Genomic DNA, 23332 nt, shown 5'->3' on the forward strand with positions numbered 1-23332 from the left:
TTATGGCGAGTCAGCTTTCTGGTCTGGACAAATGGAGTAATAGAGATCATGTGAGAGCAAGAAGGATCGCCACTCTATTTTATGTAAAATATAAACAAAGAATTACATGTGCAGGCTGACTGCAGTTTTGCAATAGCTTGTGTTCTACATAACAAAGCTACAAAGCATCAAGAAAAATGTTAGTCTTTTCTTAACCAGGAATGGAAAGAACACTTTGTTTCCCCTTTCTGTGTGAAGTTTTAATCTTAATGCTTTTATGCATAAAGCACTAACTGAAAGTTTCCTTTCTTAAGAGAAACATTTTGTGAATCTGCTCTATTCTCCTGAAAGGAACCCTTGATTTATAAGCAGCATTATTGTAGGGATTAGAGGTGCTGTGAGATCACTGCTGCTGTTGTTATTCTTGAAAATGGTTCTTTATCTGTCTTCTCTATGACACCTTGCCAACATATCCCATAAGCTTGTATCTTTGTTTGGGAATGTCTTTGATGAGCCATTAACTACAAGGAAGAAAGCGTTAGTCACAAGATAAGCCATTGATCTTGGCTAATTCCACACCAGGATGACCATAATAGTGTCAATTATTAACATAGATGACTGAGAGGAAAGAAGGGCCCAAGTGTGAAGACAGTGGCAGCTGTACTGCACAGCTTGTGGGGACTCGGTAATAAACAGAATTACAGAGCATGGCATTTTCATGACCGGTGTTTCACAGAATAGCACTTTTTTTTCCTTTGTAAATTTAAAGATATGATCCTCCACTCTTGTAGAGTAGATACTTTTTTTTTTTTTTTTTTTTTTTTTTACATCTGTGAGACCATTTTGAGGAAGGCATGGATAGTTAGTTAGGGAACCACAATGTTCTCTCTGGGTCACTGGTAAACTGAGAAATAAAGACATTCTCAATGATCACTTTACTTGCCTAATAAAATGAAAACCACCCAACTGGAAATCCATTTTCAAATATAGTTCAACAAAATGCACAGATTCTGCATTATGGTAAAATTTTGTTGTTTTGAACCTTGTGTCCTGGAACCAGTGGATGATAGCCATTGAATTTAACACAAGATCATTATCCCAGTGCAATCAGGATAGTAGGTCATCTATATAATACAGCAATATGGATCTAAATGGATTCTCTATGTTATTAGAATCATTTTCACTGTTGCTCTTCCTATTCAACATTTGTGTTGTGGCCATAACATAGGGATTCCATCTTTTAATAGATTTCCCATACAGATGAGACATTTCCAATATCTTATGAAGACAAGGTATAGGTTCACAAAAGGGCCGTGACAGCTTAGATGGGAAGTTTCTGCTTCTGTTTTCCCTTTCCAATTCACTTGTAAAGCTAGTGTGGCCCTCTCAGGGAGAGAATCATTGCTTCAGACATATGTCTGAAACAGTAAAAATTCTTTTTCCCTGTCTCTTGGCAAAAAGAGTTTACATATTCATGGAAATGCCATAATTTATTCTTGTCCATTGCTTCGGGAGCTGGATAAAAATAGGTGGGGTATCTAAGCCTCTGTCTCTCTGGCATCCTTTCCAGCATTGCTGAAGATGGAGCTAAGCTTCCCACATAGTGAGAGGTGGGGGCTCTGCCACCAAGTTGTGCCCTAACCCCGATGAAGAATAGATTTCAGGTCATGCATGGTTCATTATGTTGATCTTTTTTGTTTGTTTGTTTCAGAGATCAACATTGCTGTGAGTTTTGTGACAAGGAGCCAGCTACAACAAAAATATTGAGGGCAGTCACTTCTTGGGTTTCATTTCTCTCCGAAGGAAACAAAGGCTCTCTTTTTGTGTTAGGGCCTCTTTAGTCTCCCAGGTACCAACCACCAGGATTTGAATCCTTGAATCTACTTTTGGATCTCCCACTGCCTTCCAGCCATCCCTCAATAATTTCTCTCCGTTTATCTTCATCTCTGGGTTGACTCCCGGGCTAAGTCTCTTATCGTTTCACACCTGCATCTCGGCCACGGCTTCTGAGCTGGTCCCATTTGCCTTTGATCCCTTATCTTCTCAATTAATCCTGCAGACTGCTGCCAGATTAATCTCTCTGAAATTGGCCTTTATATCATTCCCTTGGTAGAAATCTCTGGTTCTTCCAAATTACCATTCCTTTCAAATCTAGCCCCTGCCTCCCTTCTGACATTCAAGGCCCTCTGTCTACCGTATCTGTTTGAACCTTTCTCTTATTTCTCTGATCTAGTCAACTTTTTTTCTTCTTCTATCTCTTTCCCACAGTAATTCTAGGCTTTGTGTTCATGACCATCTCTTGTGTTTAGAAGGGTCTCCACTACTGTCCAAATTTTATTCTTCTAATCAGCAGGCTTTTCCTCCGTCCCTACTCCTGAAGTGAGGAGTTCTGAACTAACAGAGTGGGGAAACTGGTAAGTAGGCCAATTCTACTATCTCTGCAGAAAACATTGGTTCAACTAAATCCAGGGAAGAAGTGGGGGGAAAGCCATACACAGATTAGAGCCTAGACACAGGGAGATGAGTATATACAGCTTATGGCCAAAGCAGGGAACCCCGAGCAGCTGTCTACAATACAACTTAGAGTCTGGATCTTCAGTTCATTTCAATAAGTAATGCCAGAAGGCTGTCTTTGTGTCTCAGGCTGGAGATAAATCACTAAACCAGCAGGCATGGTTATAGCCTTTTTGAGACAGTTCAAAATAAGTAGTGAGACAAGTTCTTATCATGAAGTGTTCAGGGAAGAGACGTGCATGGTAGGAGGTAGGCTTCACCCCAAACTCCTTTAAAGTATAGCTCTGGAATTCAAACTACATGTCATGTGTATTTAGTTCTTTCTCCTAAAGCATAAGACAGAAATCTTGATCTATCCCCTCTCCTCATGCAATCCTCTACAGTGGTGCTTATCCCAGTCACTGCCTCATTAGGCAAACTGTTGGAGAAACTAGAAACCTAGAGATCATTCATGTTACTTTCCCCTTCCCTTCCCCCCCCTCCCCACACTCCTCCTCTTCTTCCATTTACTCTTCATCTTCCTCTTCTCCTTCTTCCTCTTATTCCTCCTCTTCCTCCTACTCTTCTTCTCTTGAGAAGGGTTGCACAGTGTGGCCTCGACTACCTTGGAACTCACTATGTAGACAAGAATGGCCTCAAACTCACAGAAATCTGCCTCCTGGGTGCTGGTAGTAAAGGCATATGCCACCATGCCTGGTTTCTTTGTTCTTTGTCGATACTTCTGGAAACTTCATCTTCTAGGTGTTTCTCAAATCCATCTTCCTCTTCTGATCTCCAGCATCTGTTCTGATAAAGGTTTCCTTTCTCCAGTCTGACTTCCTCAACAATGCAGATCTGGTCCCTTCCTTATTAGTACCTTCCTGTGGTGTTCCATCTTGCAATAAGCCTGATATTATCCTTCAAGTGCCCCAGATGTACTTACACAGAGTCTGGCCCTAACATGGCTTATAAGATTGTCTTGATACTCATCTCTTCCTCAGGAATATCACTTTAGCCTGTTGTAGAAAAATTTAAACCCTACCTGGGTTTCTACCCCATTTTGATCATTCAGCTCCTGGATAAAAGACATGCACAACATTTATATTTATAACATGCCTTAAACAACACAAGAACTGGGCAGATATCTACCTTCTATGCTATTAAATCTACTTTCTATCACTAACTTTGAATATTTACTTACTATCTTTTATTTGGGGTGCTCTTAACTCCAATTTTCCAGCCTTCAGGATCATGTTTTCACGACTCACCTAACCCTTGGTGGCTTGTAGCTGTTTGTATTCTTATGTTAATTTGTGTCCCCAAAACTGTTCCCATGAATGTCTGCACATAAGACACTCTGGGATCCTGTACCCAGTTGGTTCTTATTAATAAATAAAGATGCTGACAGCCAATGGTTGGGCAAGACAGACAAAGACAGGACTTTTAGGATTCCTGGATTAGGGACAGAGAGAGGAGGAAGGAGTTTCACAGTGCCTGGGAGAAGGAAAGGACAGATGCTACACTTGAGAGGGTGCAGGACACAGAACATAGCCACCATGTAGGAGCTGGGGAAGAGTGGTCCCAAGAAGGCTGCCTGACTGGGGCCAGGGCAGCCAAGATGGAATATAGATTTTAGTAAGTAATGACTTGGGAATATATGAGGGAGGTGGATTAGCCACCTGGAGGTTAGGAAGTAGCCTGGCCATTGAGTTGTTTTAGGAATATCAATGAGTGTGTGTGTCTTTCGTTCAGGAACCCAGAACATTGGGGAGGGTAGTAATGAACTCCACCACTGCCATGATAAAGTTTGAGATCATAATTGGATACATCTACAGTGGCTTCTCTCTCTCCTTTCACCTTCTTCTTCTTCCTTGTGGTTCTCCTCTGACCACAAGCCCCCCAAATCCTAAACCCTACCTATGTGTCTTCTGTCCAGCTATTGGCTGTTGACATCTTTATTTACCAATCAGAAGTAACTTGGGGGCAGGGTCACACAGCATCACATGCAGGCTCCAGATCTGGCGCCCCAAACCCTGCACTTAGCATTCCAATAGTCAACAGGACTAAACCTCAACACAGCCACTTATTTGGTCTCTGTTCCTTGATGGCAGAGGTTTTCTCCACCCTCCCAGCAAGCTCTGGCAACATGTAGTCTGTGCTATCAGGAACTTTCTCACACAGAGTCTTCTCATCTGGAGAGAACTGATTGCCCCCTCAAAGGCACAAGGGATCAGAGAACCAAATGCCAGGGAAATCCTAACAAGGGCTGGCAGGCTCAGGTTTGAATAGGATTCCCTTCTCTTTCTTAAATTCACTTATTCCTCTCTGGCAGCACTACAACTCCCATTCCTTCATGTGAAGGTTCACAGTCACATCTCTGGCCTATGTGGGGTGTGTGTGTTTCCAGCAAGGCTGATGCTTTCTCTTTGACCAGTAACCATTTCCCACCGGTAGGGAAGTAAAGAACGAGGGGCATGAAATGGGCAGCGTTTGGGATTCTGACAGACTAGAGTTCTCTCAAACACATCTCCACCTTGACTTTTCTCCCCCTAAGCTGTTAAACCTTGGGAAGGTCAATAGTCTGATAGTTTTGCTTTCTCATGACAAAGGGAAAATGCTAGCACCTAACCCACGAGGATGAGGTAGGACGGGGACAGCACTGGCTTCTCTCGTCACCATGGCGAAGAGTCTCTGCTTTCCCCATTCTCTCCTGCTTTTCCACCGCACATCCCATCTATCTGGAAACACTTGGCTCCACTCATGGCTCGCCTTCCCACAACTGTTACCTGGTTAACTTTTCCAAAGAGTCGGCTCTGCTTTAAAAGGTTTATTTGACTTCCAATTTCCTAACGCGCGCGTTCTCCTTCCCTTTCGGGCGGGTCTGCCATTTATACACTACCACAGCCCTGAAGCTGGAAGACCTGGCCTTGGACTCTCTCCTTCGTGGCCTTTTTAAAATAGACGACTCATGTTAGTCCCCCATCTAGGAAGACGATGCTCCCATTGTAGCTTCTCTGCTTGCAAATATTATGTAGAGAGAGTCTTTCCTCTGAAAACTGCTCCCTCCTCATGTGTAAACTGGGGGGAAGCAGAAAACCAAACCAAACCAAACCAAACCAAACCAAACCAAACCAAACCAAACCAAACCAAACCAAAAACCTATTTTTCTTTTTGATAGGGATTTACTGGATGCTGCTTTGCATTTGCTTTAGTTCAATAGACAGAGTCTCAGGCCTCTAGAGCTTCCCTTCCAAGTCTACCCCCACCCCAGTATGTTGGCATCTTTGGGGGTGGGGAGGGATAGAAACAGTATATTTCTTGTTGTGTGAGCTCATGTTCTCTTTAACTATTTTAGTGGAAGGAATAAATGTCACCGGTGCTAAGGCCACTTTATTTTTAGCCCCTTTGATTGTATACTATTACCCTCTAGGCTTTCTTGTATTCTTTCCGTCTGGTCACACTTCCTTGTCCATTGTTACTTCCTTCCCATTCTATGTCAAGGGTCTGGAACTCAATAGGCTCATGAGTGTCAATAGGAGAGCACATTGCCGTCCCAGGACAGCTTACTTTAACTTGGCTCAGAACTGCACCCTGCTTCTTTCCCCTCCCAGACTCATCTAGGGTATTATCTCTTTTAAAGAAAACTATAAGCAGAAACAAGTCATGAAGAGTCTCGATGAAGTCAGTGATAGATATTTTACATGGTCCTGGGGTAGACATTGTAGCCCTGGAAATGATACGTGTAGGCAGACCTGGGGTAGACATTGTACATGATACGTGTGGGCAGGTCATACTTCAGGCAGGAATTGTACATTCTACTTGGGTTTATACCCTGCAGATGAATATTAGCTAATTAGAAAATAGAGTCAATAATAAAGACATGCTTGATCCTGCTTCCATTTCCTATTTAGCAGCTCATCTTCTCTTTGACGCATATTTTACACAATTAACTTTGCTAATGAGCATTTGGAATTAAAACCGATGTTTCAAATAATCCCTTGACTACTTGGACAAATAGGAATGTATAATTTTCCTAGGTCAGCTTAAACTTCATGTGTAACTTTGAGATATTTGAAATCCACTAATGGCTGTCACAAACGAGGCAGTCTTTACACATAGATTGATTTCTTAGGTGGGAGGTGCGGGAGAGCGAGGCTTTGAGTTATCATCAGATGATTGTAACCCAATCCCTAGCCCTCATTAGTCTACAATGTCAAAAGTTTCCAAGTGAAATGGAACTCACTGTGAATTCTGATTACATTTCTATTCCCTTCCAAAAATACGGAAAGGAAATTAAGTTACATTTGATTACATTACAAAAACCCACTTGGTGTCTGGGCAGTCACTCCCGTGTCAGAAGTCAAATGTACATATTGTACAGGAGTATGTTCTGTGCTGCTGGTCCCTGGCTTCAGCTGAGCAGTTGGTAAGCATCAGGAGACAGTTAAAAGAACACAAATGTACCTATGTCATTTCATTAGGAACAAACCAGTTTTTGTTTATGGGGAACAAGTGGAGAATTAGAACCCTTGCAACCTGAGAACAATCTGTCTCGTCCTCACAGAAACATTACCAGTTGCCATGGATCAAGTTCTTAACCTTCCTCCAAGAAGGCAAGGGTAGGTGGGTGGGGCAGAGACTACAAATGGTGGGGGTTTACTGCTTCTCAACCTTCTTGGGTGTGTCGATCGTTTGGTAGGGTAACAGAACACTGAACACTTTAATTCCTCAAGCATATTTCGTATACAGATCCTCTAGAGTTTTGCTGAAATAAAGATTCTCATTAAGTAACGCTCAGCTGGGCCCCAAGGCTCTGAGAAGTTAAGGTGGCACTGGTGCGGCTGGCTGTTCCAGGCATCACATTTGAGTATCTGGGCAGTACAGCATGTGGCCTCTTAACTTTATTTGCCCGAGGTAGTAAGTAGAGTCAACAGGCTGAGAGGTGAACTGTTTCCAATTATACACAAGGCAATGTTTTACTTTTCTATTGTACTTATATTATTAGCTCAAATTGGACTGCAAAGTATGGATTTGGGTTTTTGTTTTCAGGCTTGCAAAGAACTCAGAAAGGTTTTCATATCACCCGAGGGGATACATACCACCCGCAGAACATGCCATTTCCAAGCTTTAACTTTACGAAGCACTTGCATATACAACAAAGCTATTAGAAAACACCAATGCATGGAACCCCTCCTCAGGGCTGTGGTTTGAGTTGGGGGAATGCCAGTCATAGGCTCTTCTTGTGTTTGGACACTGGATCCTTAGATGATGGCACTGTTTGGGAAGGCTGTGCAACCTTTAGTGGGTGGAGTTTTGCTGGGAAGAGTGGGTTACTGGGGGCGGGTCTTGAGGTTGTATACATTGGCTCCGCTTCCTGTTCTCTCTTTGCTTCCTATTATGAATGTGTTGTGACCAGATACCACCTATCCATGCCATGATGGCCTGTACCTGGATCCCCTCAAACTGTAAGCCAAGATAAATGCAACCTCCATCTCCACCCCCATCCACCCCCACCCCCAGGCTGCTTCTTGACAGGCATGAGTCATGGCAATACTCAGAGATTCAGATTTGCATTGTCTGGAGGTGTGGCTAGGTGCCAAGGCTCTCTGGATAATGATTTATCATCAACATTGAAAAGGTTCTCTGTGGGAAGACATGCGCAATGCGAGGATTGCCTCTTAGAGAGTAATATAAAACACAAAGAAAGTTTCTTTCTCCCCCACACCCAGTGTGTCCCCCACACCCAGTGTGTCCCCCACACCCAGTGTGTGTGTGTGTGTGTGTGTGTGTGTGTGTGTGTATGTGTGTGTGTGTGTGTGTATGTGTGTGTGTGTGTGTTGGGGTTGGGAAAATGGGGGTTAATTGAAGACAGTAGACTAATAGAACCTCCATATATTAATGGGGCCATGTGGTAATCTAAGTGTTGACCCAGGTCCAAGAAGAGGCTGTGACTTGGTAGGGGGACTTCCTAATATTGGCACAGTGGGGACGATGGAATTTCACCCCCACCCCCTGCTCTTATTGATACTGAAGTGAATGTCCTTGCGTTCCAGGTGGACAGTCTGGAATCAGAATGGAAACCGATAAGGAATGGGAGGACCACGAGGCCTACTGTAAGGCTTTCATTTAGGAGCTGGTAAATAGAAGCATGAGAAAGACAATTTACCACAAGGTAGCGCTTAACACACAAGATAACAACACAACTTGAATAGAGTTTGCTGTTCCCCAAACCTCCAAACCAGGACAGGGGCACCTTTCGTTGGTGCAGCATGGTCTGTGGAGCTGGTGGTTAAGTTGTGCTCACGAATCTTTTGTGAACAGATCCTAATTGTCCCACCAAGGCAGCACAAGTGATCAGCGACAAAGAGAAGCACACCAGTGTACACTGCCCTTGCCTCATAGCTCACACTGACTGAGCTCTGGGCAAAGGGACCTTGTGACCATTTGTCACCTAACCCAGCTGACACAAAGCGGTGTGTGCCAGGGGCTGAGAACCTGTCTAGACGCTTCATTTCGGATGTGATGTCATCCCAGAAAATTAACCCTTGACTCTTTTCACAGGGAACACGCACTTATGTGTTTATAAGGTTTCAGAAAGAAATTCCTTTGTGAACCAGAAACTGGGAGACACCTGGTGAACAGTACATATCTAGCCTGGCAGAAACTAAATCTGAACACCTTTATCAGAGAGTCGCCGCCCAGCTGAAGTGAAGAAAAGGCTCATGGTTTTCTCTTTCTCAAAGAGTTCCCTTCTGTTTGTGATCTTTCAGCCAATAGGGGATTTCGGTTACAAACTCTTATCCTAGAATCTACTGACTGCTTTGCAGCTGTTTAAAGTTCCTACTGGGCAGTGTCAGTATCTCAATTTCCATTTAGCCCCATCCCCCCACTACAGCCCTACTGGAGGCAGTCGGCTTCCCTCTGCTTGCTTCCTTCAGGTAGAGCAAGCTCAACAAAAGCAGAGTGACACTGTCCTGTCATTAAGGAGGGGTTGGAAATGCAACAGCCCCAGCCCCAGCCACAAAGGGTCCCTTGTGCGCTTGTTTATCTATAGGCTGCTGAAAACCTAGGAAGTCACTTTGTTTGACTAGAATAAAAAAGCTTGAAATGACCTCAAGCACAGATTTTCTTTCATTAAAAGGAAAAGATCAAAGAATGAAGGTCTCATCTTCAGATCTCACACCCCCTTCTCTCGTTACTGCAGTAGAAAGCATCAAGCAAACCGTATGTAATTATTAACTGATGGATTCCTTACGGAGGATTTTTCCGGCTAGAGTCTGCAGTCCTCGCTCTTTTTTTTTTTTTTTTTTTTCCTTTTTTCCGTGCCTTTATCTCCCTCATCAGTCAGGACCAGAAAGCAGCGCTTTGTTTGACAGATGAAGACCTCAAGTGTAGGTATAATTAGAGAGCACTTGACACACATGTGTGTCAGAAATCATCCAACTGTACTGTTACCATTCCTACCTTCTGGTGAGACGATGGTTTACTAACACAACAGTTATGGCAGAGACTTGCCGAGTAGCGTTTGAGAATAATTACTTCCAACCCAAGTCCCCAAACAGCTGGCCGGTATGAATGCTCCTCTTGTGGGGAGTTACTTATTTGTTTATGTGGGTGCTGGGAGGGAAACTTCTGCTGGAAAGGTGTGTTCTGAGCAAAAGGCATTAGCACCATTGTAGTGTGTCTGTGTCTGTGTGTTTATCTGGTCTGTGTCTGTGTCTGTCTGTGTCTGTGTCTGTCTGTGTCTGTGTCTGTCTGTGTCTGTGTCTGTCTGTGTCTGTGTCTGTCTGTGTCTGTGTCTGTCTGTGTCTGTGTCTGTCTGTGTCTGTCTGTGTCTGTCTGTGTCTGTGTGTCTGTCTGTGTCTGTATCTGTGTCTGTGTCTGTGTGTCTGTGTCTCTGTCTGTGTGAGGTCTTTGAGTTTATGTAGATGAGCACTGTGGGACTGTTTGTGATTATCAATGTGTACAGTGATGGGCAGCTTGTGGTTTATGTAGTAGCTATGCATCAGGACACATGGTAGATCTGGATTTCCTAATTTGAGGGCCCTTGACAGATAATGTGGAATTTAAAACACTTGTAGTTATTTTGCTAAGTAAGGTTGGATCACAAAGAAGCTCAGACAGTTTAAAGATAAAACAAATTAAAGAAGCCAAAATGGCAGATTGTCCATTCCAATTTTCTAGGTAAAAGGTAAGCATCATTTTTCATTTGAATTCAGAAAAAAAAAATACTAATGGTCCTGTGGACAGGATTATCTAAGTGAATGTTTGCTCTGGAGACACCAACATATTCAGGCTTTTGACTGAAGACGTCATTAAACATCTGCCTGGAACCACCAAAGGCTAAGGCCAAGGCTTCTAGTCCGTTCAACCCCACCAGCTCCTGGATAACACAGGTCAGGTCCTTCTCAATTGAGATTCATGGTTTGCAGTTACAGCTGTACTTACAGGGATTGAAGGCTTCTCAAATTCTGTAGCGCTTCCTCCGGAACCTGTCTCAGCTGGTTGTTCTGCAGCATACTGTCCATGCAAACAACAACAACAACAACAACAACAACAACAACAACAACAACAACAAAGACAGAAAAGAAAATTAACAATCGCTGTCCCCAACACAGTAGCATCAGACACTGTCCCAGGGTCTTAAAAACATCAGAGCATCACGCACAACAGGTTTTGGGGGGAGGTTAAATTCCTGGGGGTGTGTGAGTGCAAATGATAAATAAATAAATCCTACAAAACCCCCAATTATCAATTAAGCCCTCATCTCTCATCCGGTTACCTTCAGATGGCAGAACGAGAGCAGGTTATCTCGAGTCCCCAGTGAGTTAATTAGAAAATTCTGGTTTTGTTCAAGATGTTTCAGTGAGAGACAAAACCGTTAAAGGGTTTATAGTCCCGCAGTGTGCAGTTAAGATGGAAAACCCTCACATGGCTGTTGATTTCTTCCACAAACCTTGCTTACTGAATACACGGTATAGTAACAGCCTAAGAAGTCCTGGTCATGATGTGGGTGCATAATTCCATTTTATCATTTGCACAAGTGTACAAAAGAATGCGAACTGCTTTCGCTAGAGGCGGCGTGTGATTTTGTATTTTCCTAACATCTTTTCTGGGAATGCTTAAGGCAGTCACTATTTCATACAGCATCCTCAGGCTCCTCTAAGCAAACATCTTTGCTGGTATTTTTGTCTTCTTTTTTCTCTCTAACTTTTGATCAGCAAGGCTAAATGAGAACAGATGAATGTAGAGGTGGGAGAGAGAACAGCTTGTCATCTTGTTGAATGGAGACTTGTGACAATTGATGACCTGATTCTTGGATGTTCTTTCTGTTTAAGTGTCCTATGCATAGACATCACGCTGCCTACCAAGGCTGGATTGTAGGTCAGTGTTGAACGGGAGAATTATGGCTCTCTGTGATGTTTCTTTGGTGATCTTTGCCCATCACCTTATGGTTTTGGTTTGGTACTGGGAGGTTGGAGGATGGCGCCCTTTCTTGACTAACACAAAATGAACTTTTGCCGAGGATAGCCTTATTTGGCATTTCATTGGGTTAAGTATTTTGTATAACAGAACCAAACAGCTTATTTATCTTGGGATCAATGTGTTCAAGGGCAATAATATTTAAATATTAGATGCAAGAGATCACAATAAGATTCCATATGTAAGACAACACCAGCTGACAAATGCCACTGTCATCTTTGTTCTTGGTCTTACTGGACTGGGTCACTAGGACTTTTCTCTTGTTTTACTATAGACTCTGCTCATCCTTATGCAAGTCATAGCTTTAAATGAAGATGACTTTTACAGCCACTTTTGAGAGTTTGTATGAGGAGAGCGACAGGTCTATGCTGCTGAGAATTTTGGTGCTTCTGCTCTGGCTTTCAATCTCATTGGATCAGGACTTACCTATTAAAGAGCCATGAAAGATTAATTTACAGTCAATTTATTTGTTTATGCTTCACTAGACGCACAGTGTTACATGTGACAATCCCAGGAACAATTTTTTAATGGATGAGTTAGATGTTTGATTCAACATTTATATATTTATCTCTCTCTCCTTTTTTTTTCCTCCTGAGACAAGATCTCATGTAGGTCATGCTCATTTCAAACTCATTAGTTAAGGGTGACCTTGAACCTGGCCATTCTGCCTCCACCTCCCTATTGCTGGAATTACAGGCATACAATGCTATGCCTCCTGTATGAAATGCTACATATCATAGCAAGGATAGAACCCAGAGCTTTGTGTACGTCAGGCAACCACTTCACAAGCTGAGCTACATCCCCAGCCCTGGCTTGTGCTTTTAATAACAAGGTGTGAGAAGGATAACATGACCTGAAGGCATTTCATACAAGGACAGAAACATGGGTAGGGATCTTGGGGGAAACCAGTGAAGACATGGAACAACAGAGCATTCTTGGGCATTTTAGGAAAAAGGAAATACTGTTTATTAAAATAAGAGTGACCCCAAACGCCGGGCGGTGGTGGCGTACACCTTTAATCCCAGCACTTGGGAGGCAGAGACAGGCAGATTTCTGAGTTCGAGGCCAGCTTGGTCTAGTTCCAGGACAGCCAAGGCTATACAGAGAAACCCTGTCTTGAAAAACCAAAAAAGAAAAAGAAAAAAAAAAAGGAAAGAAAAAAAGAGTGACCCCAAACAAATCAGTGGGGTTGCAGTTCAGGTGAAGAAGTGAAAGTCACACAGGGCATCCCCAGGATGAGTCAAACTGACTCCCTATGCCTGACGTCAGCATTCCTTCTCCAGCACTTTGGAGGACCCTGGAGATCATTTCCCTCCGCACGGCATGGCGATTTAAGGTTGACTGGGAAACGTGAGCAGTCCTCGAACTGCCTTCTTCAAAGTGGGGCAGAAAAGCTTGTTAGGCAGGGGAAGAATACGATTTTAAAACAATGGGCCATCGCCAAATAATAAATCATTGAATAATAGCTACAACACGAACTGTGTATGATTGTGCCCCAATTAGTTAAAAGGAAGCAGTGTGAAAATTTATAAAGCAAACTCTGCTAACTAAATCCAATGTGACTTTTTATCTTAGCTTCTTTTCTTTTACCTTTCTACTAACTTAATAGGAATTTCAAACAAGTATTACATCTATCTATCTGTCTATCTATCTATCTATCTATCTGTCTATCTGTCTATCTGTCTATCTGTCTATCTGTCTCTCTGTCTCTCTGTCTCTCTGTCTCTCTGTCTCTCTGTCTCTCTGTCTCTCTGTCTCTCTGTCTCTCTGTCTCTCTGTCTCTCTGTCTCTCTGTCTCTCTGTCTCGTCTCTCTGTCTCTCTATCTCTCTGTCTCTCTCTCTCTCTATCTATTTATCTATCTATCTAATCTGTATATATCTATATACAATTTGTTTTGTTGCTTTTGAACTGAATCTACTGAATACTACTTTGACATAAACATGCCATTAGAAAGCCTATAATACTAGAAATAAACTAACATACAAATCTAATCAACTATTCAATGGTTTTGCATGGGATATACCTAATTCACCTACATTTTCCTATGTAAAATATGATGGCTCCTTATACAACCTTTCAGTAGAGTTACACAATAAGGTAGTGGTGGCTTGCACTGATAGCAGGGCATAGTCAGAGGTCAGGGAGAATGGGCGATAACTTCCTTTAGCCTGGCTCACACTCCACATTGAGATCACACCTGGAGAAAGCTCTCCCACAGTCTTTAAATACTCCATAGCAGGCAGGTCCTCCATGCTGAGCACCGTTGCTCTGATGTCAAGGTAGTGTAAGTTATTTAATGAGTTGCATCTTTGTAGAACATCAGTCTCTAAGTCAGCAATAACACTAATAAAATTCCTGCAGGACATTGCTGCCCCTCAACCCTCAAAGTGTGTTAGGGATCTTAACTAAATTGCAAAGTCTGAGCATTTCTTCCCTATGAACTTTTTCTTCAGCTCCCCATTGCACTTAGAAAAAAAAATAACGTTTTAACATGATTCTCGAGCTGCCTAACGTGGCAATCTTGAGGCTTTTCTTCTAACCTTCAAAACTCTCTTTTAAATGCGGGAGTCTGAACCCGTTTGGAGCGACCTCTTCATTCCAGGTCTTTCCCATCTGTGTGCCTCTGAGCACACTGGTCTCTCAGGACCTCTTACATGGAGGGTTAATTCCAAGCTGTGCTCTCAGATTCAAGCCTCTGTGTTTTCTTTCTGCAGGGAAATCTCTTTCATAGGAAGTCAGGGCTGACCTCTAGACTGGACTGAGTGAGTGTTTCATAGCTTTATGGCTGTACAGTTGATCACATCTCTAGATATACTCTGTCCAAGAAGCAGAGGCGATCTGCTTGACTGTCTAGATCCCATGATCTGTTTCATCGATCTAGTAGTGATTTCTGGCAATGGTTTGTTTCACGACACTTTGGGCATCACAATCGCCAAGCCTTGCTAAATCCCTGACTTAGAAGACTGGAAAAATTGGTTAGTTAGGAATGGATAAAAGGAGATTTTTAATGACAAATCCTTCCTTTCTTCATAGGAATGGGCAAGGAAGCAACCACGTGGTCTGATGGAAAGCTGCAGGCTCCAAGGCCCAGGTTTGCCCTTTCTTCAACTCATACTCGCACTCTGGGGAATTACCCAGAGTCCTGGTGAGAATTTTATTGATCCTTCTGAGAACAGTTCTTCTAAGGACATGGTGGCCTTCAGGCCCCACCCCTTAAAGTTTCTACAGTCTCAGCATTCCCCCACTAGGACCAAATATCTAGTACATGAACCCTTGAGGGACCAACTTGAACCATATTCAAGCTTAGCTTCTAAGACTCATTTTCAAAACCAGTTCAGGCCAACACTGTCTAGAGTGTTTCGGCAAAATGCAATGCAAGAAGCAGCAAGAATGTGTGCAGAACCATTCTGGGCACATGAAGCCTGCTTGCAGGCAGAGACCCATATCAGGCAAAGGAAGCTTTCTTGCTAAGTGCAATAAATATTCTGTAAATAAACTTGAAACAGTGGGTTCACACCATACAAAATTAAGACAGTGATGATGTGTAGAATGTCTGTTTTCTTCTTTCACAAGTGTTTACTGAGTGTATACTGTGATTCAGGTACTTTTTAGAGAGCTGGGATATACTAATGACCTTCCTTAATTTATGGGACGTGTAGTGTATTATGAGAAGCATTCAATGGAAAGATGGTGCAATTAGAATTATATATGGTAAAATTAGGAGAAGTAAATGATGTTGTGGTGGGAAAAATGTATAAAACTTGAGTAGTTCAGGCTTAATTAAAAATAAGGATTTAAAATTATATTTCTGTGTAATTCGATGTCATATATACTTAATATCCTATAATCCACTGCCATTCATTTGATACTAGTATTTCAAATAAAACATGCTGGCTTGAGATACACTTACACACACATATATACACACTAACTCATATACTAAATATACAGTTTGTTGAATGAATTGAAGTACTTGATTACAGTATAATTTATTTTTTATTTATTTTTAATTAACTGTACATGTGTGTGCTTGTCTATATGTTTATGAGCTGACAGGAGACTGTGGAGGCCAGAAGGGGGCATTTAGAACTGAAGTTATAGGTGGCTGTGAACTGCCATGTGGGTGCTGACATTTAATTTGGGGTTCTCTTTAAGAGCAGTCCTTAAGCACTAGACCGTCTCTCCAGACTCTACATTGTAATTTATTTAACACCATTCAAATATTTTACTGTATATAAACAGACATGAGAAAATTGTTTTAGTCTTAACATTTAAACTTGAATTTCATGATGCATTTTGAATGGTTCAAATATCTTGCTGGGCTCTCTGAGATGTAGGTTTATCATACCTGGTGCTAACATATAAAATAAGTTAGCATCAGGGTTGGCAATATGGCCTACAATATTTCTGTTAATAGCACAAGTGACCCAAATAGAAGGGAAGCCAAACCCAGTAATATTAGAGGAACAAACAATGATTCTGCTATAAAATTTAATTTTTAATAAAATATTAAACTTAATTAAGCTTTTAAAATCTTATATGTATCTTGGGCACTGGAGCAATTTTTATTAGGCATAAATAAATCCAGTGCTTTTGAAGAGTTAACTTTTATCTCAATGAAAAAGAAATTAAATCAAGATATTGTTTTGTGGATAAAATTTAAGTGACTTGAAACTTTTACCATTTTCTTTACTTAGATGCTCCAAACCAGGATGCACTGAAACAGAGTTTGACTGTGAGAAGAAGGAGAAGGAAGAGGAGGAGGAGGAGGAGGAGGAGGAGGAGGAGAAGAAGAAGAAGAAGAAGAAGAAGAAGAAGAAGAAGAAGAAGAAGAAGAAGGAAGAAGAAAGAAGAAGAAGAAGAAAGAAGAAGAAGAAGAAGAAGAAGAAAGAAGAAGAAAGAAGAAGAAGAAGAAGAAGAAGAAGAAGAAGAAGAAGAAGAAGAAGAAGAAGAAGAAGAAGAAGAAGAAAGAAGAAGGAGAAGGAGAAGGAGAAGGAGGAGGAGGAGGAGGAGGAGGAGGAGGAGGAGGAGGAGGAGGAGAAGGAGGAGGAGGAGGAGGAGGAGGAGGAGAAGAAGAAGAAGAAGAAGAAGAAGAAGAAGAAGAAGAAGAAGAAGAAGAAGAAGAAGAAGAAGAAGAAGAAGAAGACAAGCCTGATCTTGTAGAGAAGCCTGTAGGCTGTTTTCTTAATCAGTGATTGATGTGTGAGGCCTAGCTTATTGTGGGTGGTAACATCTCTGGGTTGGTGGTTCTGGGTGCTAGAAGAAAGCAGGCTCTGCAAGCCAGGAGGAGCAAGCCAGTAAACAGCACCTTTCCATGGCTTGGGCATTAGTTCCTGCTTCCATGTTTCTGCCAAGTTTGAGTTCTTGCTTTGGCTTCCCTCGAAGGACTGTGGCTAGGGATATGTAAGCCAAGTAAAAACGCTTCTCCCCAAGTTGCTTTTGGTCTTGGTGTCTCAATACAGTAATAGAAATTCAAAGTAAGATAGAATGCAATAGTACTGAATTTTATGACAACAAATTTGGAAGTGGACAATGAATGTTAAGGACATTTATGTATAAACACATTTAAGACTTCCTTTCTTCTGCTCCCCAACTCTCTCCCTTGGATAGAACCCAGGGCTTTGGGTATAGTTGGCAAGTGTACCACTAAGCTACATCCCTAATCCAACATTTCTTAATGAATGGCTGTCCACTTGGCTAGGCCATACACCAGGCTTTCTACTTATGCACCCAAACTTAGTATGTTTGAGTGGGTCCTTACTTGATATATCCTAAGGAAGCAAACTTCAAGGAAATTTGAAGCTGTGATCTCATATGCTCGTACCACAGTGAGCTATTCAATTAGTGACCAGAGTCTTTAGGGACACGCTCCCCAACTGCATGACATGGAGAACAAAAGACATTCTTGCATGTGCGAGTAGGTAAGGTAGTTATTTAGAGGCAAGTGACTTTAGACATAATGTTAGAGAAGAAGAGAGAAACTGTCACACACAGATCACAGCCAAAGTATGACATGGTTTTATGACATCAGCACAGGCAGAGAGGGACTTCATTGAGCCACCTCAAAGATCCAAATTGCACCCCATATTTGCACATTAATTAGCAGCCATGTGACATGAAAATCAGGACTGTCTTCAAGCGACAACACTTGGTTTACTTACAGCACTTTGAGGCTGTGAAGGCCCGTGAACGCTCCCTTGGGAATGTGTGTCAAAGCATTTCCAGCAAGACGTCTGTGGGGTCCAGTGGTGAGGGGAGAGAGGGGGAGAGAAAGACACAGTCAGCACGGTTTTCTTCAAGTGTGAATCATTTCACTGTTAAAAAATGCCATATAACCATGTTCAGATCACGCAGGCAATTGTAAAGAACCTTGCTTTCTTATATTTTGCAAACACTTTAAATTTCCAAGAAAGTGTTGGCAGAAGAGGTGCCTAAGAAAAAAATGAAATAACTTATTTTACGCTAAGTCCTTTAACAGCTTGTACTGTATATGTATCTATTCTTGCCTCTAAGTTTTTAAACAAAAAACTAACTTCATAATAATTTGAAACAAACATGTCATGTCAAAATGGGACTTAAGTTTTACAACCACTGTTTTATAATAGGAAATAATCAAACAAGAATATTTTCACTGTAATTAGACCAGGATATATTCATTTTTTAAATATTGTAAAATAAGAATGTGTATTATCACATCTAGTTTGTTCCTAAACCACAAGATAGAGAAGCTTAATTTAACATGCCTTAATTGGCTAATACCTTAAATTGGAAACAGAGAGCTTAGTGTAAGATGTGCTAAGATAGATGACTTCATGCCAAATTCTGTCATCTTTTCCTATTGACATTTGAAAAGTTATCCTTACAATCATTTCATTGGAAAAAATATGCAAAATGGCTATGCAACTCCAATGCTTGGTTCTGTACTAATTTAGCAGCCACATGGAAGCCATAGCCCGGGATGTTTGGTGGTAATATCAAGCAGGAAACCCTAGGCTAACATGAGCCAGAAGAGCTCAGAATCTGCTGAGAATCTCATCTCATGCTAGAGTCAGAACACCGAAGGTCAAGACAGCCCCATCTTGCAGCAGTAAAGATGTTAGGGGTAAAGGTAGAGTTGGTCCACTTGAGTAGAACTTCTTTTCTGAAGGGTCTGATGGCCTCAAATACATCCTCTTGGTATTATACCCAAAGGCAGAGAATCCACCATGCAGAGCTAGTGTTGTGACTGAAAGAAGCCAGTCACTGTACAACTCTATAAATATTCATCCACTTGCTAGCCCATTCCACTGACGCTCAACCACGCATGGATATTTAAACAAATAATGCAGTTATCTTACAAATAGAACCAAATAGTATTTGTATCAAAGATACTTGGGTTGGAGAGATTGCTCAGAGGTTAAGTCACTTGTTGCTCTTCTAGAGGACCCGAGTTCAGTTCCGAGTCTCTACATGACATACCTCTCAACTGCCCATACAACCAGCTGCTGCCACACTTTTCTGGTCTCCAGCATATGCACACATGTAGCAAATGTGCACACATACACACACACACACACACACACACACACACACACACACAGCATTTGAAGCCAAGCGTGATGGTTTAGGCATGCAATACTAGTGTCTCAAACTCAAAACCAACAAAACAGAAATAACAACACCAACAAGTATTTGTCCAATTCAAATGACTACACCACAGTATCTGTAATCCTGGTTTTTAGAAGGACTTTAATACCAACGGGTCTGGGCTTCTCACAAAAACTTTGCCCACATTCTTGTGTATGTTTTGAATTACTAAGTCAGTAGAAATTCCTGTGCTTCTTTGTATCACTAACAACATGGAACACTTAGGCAAGAGGACACCCCAGGTCCCTTCCAGGCCCATGACGGCATTATTTTGTCTTGTGATAATTTGTGCGTGCTTTTTCTTCCTGTGACAGATGTAATCTGGAAGACTTAGAGAGTTTGCATTCTGTGTTCTTCCCATAGTCCTCATGGGCCATGAAAGTGCTTTTCAAACAGCAAAAACATCTAGGACCTCATTCTGAAATTAATAATTAAACTCCAGAATAAAAAACAAGGGATGGTCGCTTTGTACCAGGTTTATTTGTGGAATAAAGACTAAGGAAGAAATATTTAGTTTTAAATATATACAGTGAACAAAAAGCTGGGATCCACTAACCTCAGCATGGCAGGTCTTCAGAAAATACACGTTAATCACATGTAATTCCACTTAATACTTGGCCAAGGTGATTCCAAAGAGCTTAAAATTTCCCCATAAATCTGTTCTATAAGAAACCCTGTGATCTTCTGCCCTGTCCCTCAGTTCATCCTCTCTGTGCTCCCAGTCACTGTTGGTTCATTGACAATCGTTGTATGGTCAGTTCTTTTGGAATTAGGGAATTCACTAAAGGATTCTTGTCGGTTTTTATACCCGGGAGAAACAAGCACCCAGCTTCTTCCTCAAACCCCTTTGTGCGAGGCGAGCCATCTCTTTGCTTCCTCTAGAGCCTCTCAGCCTTCCTAATGCTGTTAAGAACTCTTTAATATAGTTCCATGTTGTGGTGACCCCAGCCATAAAATTAGTTTTGTTCCTACTTTGTAACTGTAAGTCTGCTACTGTTATGAACTTTAATGTAAATATCTGATATGCAGAATATTTGCTATGTGACTCGGTGAAAGGATGATTTGACCCCCAAAGGGGTCCCAACCCATAGGCTGAGAACCACTGACCTAGAATCATCTTCTTCTGCTCTCTTCTGCTCTTTCGAAGCAACCTCATTTCTGAGATTTCTAATTTCTATACCCTAAACTCCTTTGGTAGCAGTTTGTACCCGGATGGTGGGTTATAGGATCTGTGCTTTGTATTCTGCCTGTCATGTAACACATAGCCCAGGGCTTGCCCTTTGAACCTAGTCTAAAGTTCTCAAGAAATGCTGGGGGCATGGTGCATTGCCCAAACAGCATATAGCTAGTAGTTAAAATAGACCAACAACGGTCTTCCAGTATGGGTCACTCCCTTCTCCAAGGCCCATTTCCCCTAATAGAATTAAGAGTTTACAGAGGTGCATGGATACTTATTTAGAGCCTTTGTAGCCTTTCCCATGCCCCTCCCCCATCTTCCTGTGGTTACATGACTAAGTCAGACTATATAAAAATGCTACGTGCAGCTTCTCCATCATCTAAAAGGAGGTTGCTTGTTCCCAACTTCCTCAACCTTGCCTGTCCTGCAGAGACGACTGCCGAAACACCGTCATTGATTCTGATCGGAAGAACGTACCATCAGAGGTGAAATCAGAAGAGTGGAGAGGGCTGAGGAGATGGCTCCGTGGGTAAAACGCTAGACGTACAGGTGTAAGGACCTAAATCTGATCCCCAGAGGCAACTTAAGCCAAGTGCAGGAGTGCTCGCCCGCAATGCCAGTGCTCAGCAGTAGTTGGGAGGAAAAGACAAGAGACTCCCGAAGCTTGACTCGGTTAGGTATTAGATAATAAAGAGATTTCCACTCAAACAATAGGACACTAGAGGTTGTTTCCTGACTGCCACCTGCAAGCAGTGGTACGTGCATGTGCCCACACTCACACACAAGAATGCACCCTCCCCCAAAGGAGCGAAGTGACTTGGGCCCCCAGATAACGTTGTGGAGCTGTGGATCCAAACTGTCCCACAGCCTTGCGGACTCTTTTGGATGACTAACTGGATCAATATAAGCCTGGGTTATCTTCTGCAAACAAGTGGATGATTGAAGGCTTATTTAGCTGGCAAGGAAGTATCACACCTGCGCGAACGCTGGTCCCAAGGAATCATGTTTACAAAGCTGTCCCAATCGTCCACACTCGCTGTCTTAGCTTCTGCTGCCTTTTATCTTTGTACTGTTAACCCGCAGTTGGCACACCTGAGCTATCACAGCATTGCCGGCTTCTGTATGCCTAACAGCCATTTGGAGTTGAGAAGAAACGCGTGCTATCATTTTTTTTCATACTAGCTTGTATCCAGCGAGTATTTTGTTAAGCCCCTGTGCAGGGACTGCTTTGGTGTTACAGTAGTGGAGCCCCTCCGCCTCTGAGCTCATTGAGCTTACATTCTAATGGTAAGGGCATTGCCATTGGACCCAAAGGTAAACAAACAACATAACATGAAAAGTTCTCTAAGAAAAGAATAACAAAGGTAAAGAAATAGGGAACTGTGGGAGGGTGATTATTTTTGATACTGTGGTATAGGGGGTATAGAGGAGCCTTTCTGCTTTGAGGATATTTCAACAGAGGTCTGAGCCATACTGTGAAGGGCAGAGTAGAGTAGTGTGCTTGCGGTGTGGTCTATATGCTTCTACAGGGCGAGTATGGAGACTGGCTAAGCAGAGAATGCCAGGGATTGGGGTCAGAGGCTGTCCAGGGCTGGTGCTTAAATGGCGATGGAGGACCTCATATGGTCTGCAAGAGTTAGGGAATGACGTGAACAAGCCTGCATTTTGAATGGATTCTTTTTATAGGAATATCCTAAAGGGCCAAGAGCAAAAGCACTTAAGGTATTCAGACAGGAGACCTGGTGTAGGGGATACTAGAGAAACAATGGAGGTAGCAGATCCTGGTGTAGAAGAGGAAACAATTTACATTGTTATGAACACACCACTAGAGTCAAGGTGTAATGTCTTTGGTTAAAAGGGGAAGAGCAACAGTCTGTAGGCAGGAGTGTGTCATGCACTGCCCATCTGAATCTGATTAGTGATACAAGGTACAACACGAAATTCTGAATACTCTATATAAGGAGTTGTCCATGACATCAACCCACGAGTTACGTATTGAGTTTCCTTATAGGTCAGTGTCTCACTCAGCCAGCACTAGAGAAGCTTCCTCCTGCAGTCAATGGGAACAAATACAGAGACCTACAACTGGACAATGTGCAGAGAGTGGGAGACCCGAAACACTCAGTCCTCAATGGGATGGAAGACACCAATGAAACCAATTCTTGTAAACACAGTAGAACTGGCCAACGTACGAACTCACAAGAGACGGAAGCAGCATGCATAGAGCCAGCAAGGGTCCAAGTCAGATGGGGTCCCAGCACTGAGAGGTGAACTGACCACAAGTCCCCACCCCTAACCCAGAAGCATCTACAACTGAAAACTTCTTACAAAAAAACATTATCTCTCCCATAGAGAATGAAATCTACAATTAAAGGAGACCCATACTCAGCTTTAGATGGTCAACACAAAATGAATCCAATGATTTTTTTTGAAGATGTTTTGTCTCATAATGTTTTATTTTGGCACTTGCTTAAATGTTTGGGTTTCCAATTTTTGTTTTTTAAAAGTGTTGTCTCTGTCTCTTGTGTCTACATGTGCATGTTTCTTAGTGTTTTGATTTTTTTTTGTCTATT

At 42.2% G+C, this 23332-nt stretch overlaps 1 protein-coding gene across 1 annotated transcript in view; it reads right to left on the minus strand.

Annotated features, from left to right (window-relative positions):
* Positions 1 to 23332, minus strand: part of Lgr5 (leucine rich repeat containing G protein coupled receptor 5) — a 137467-nt gene that overhangs the window by 33936 nt on the left and 80199 nt on the right. Inside the window, exons 3-4 of the mRNA NM_010195.2 lie at positions 18118 to 18189; positions 10921 to 10992 (exon numbers count right to left, since the gene is read on the minus strand). Of these exons, the coding sequence (NP_034325.2) occupies positions 10921 to 10992; positions 18118 to 18189 (144 nt within the window). The remainder of the gene's footprint in view (positions 1 to 10920; positions 10993 to 18117; positions 18190 to 23332) is intronic.

Source organism: Mus musculus, chromosome 10 (genome assembly GCF_000001635.26).
Source record: "Mus musculus strain C57BL/6J chromosome 10, GRCm38.p6 C57BL/6J".
Lineage (NCBI taxonomy): Eukaryota > Metazoa > Chordata > Mammalia > Rodentia > Muridae > Mus > Mus musculus.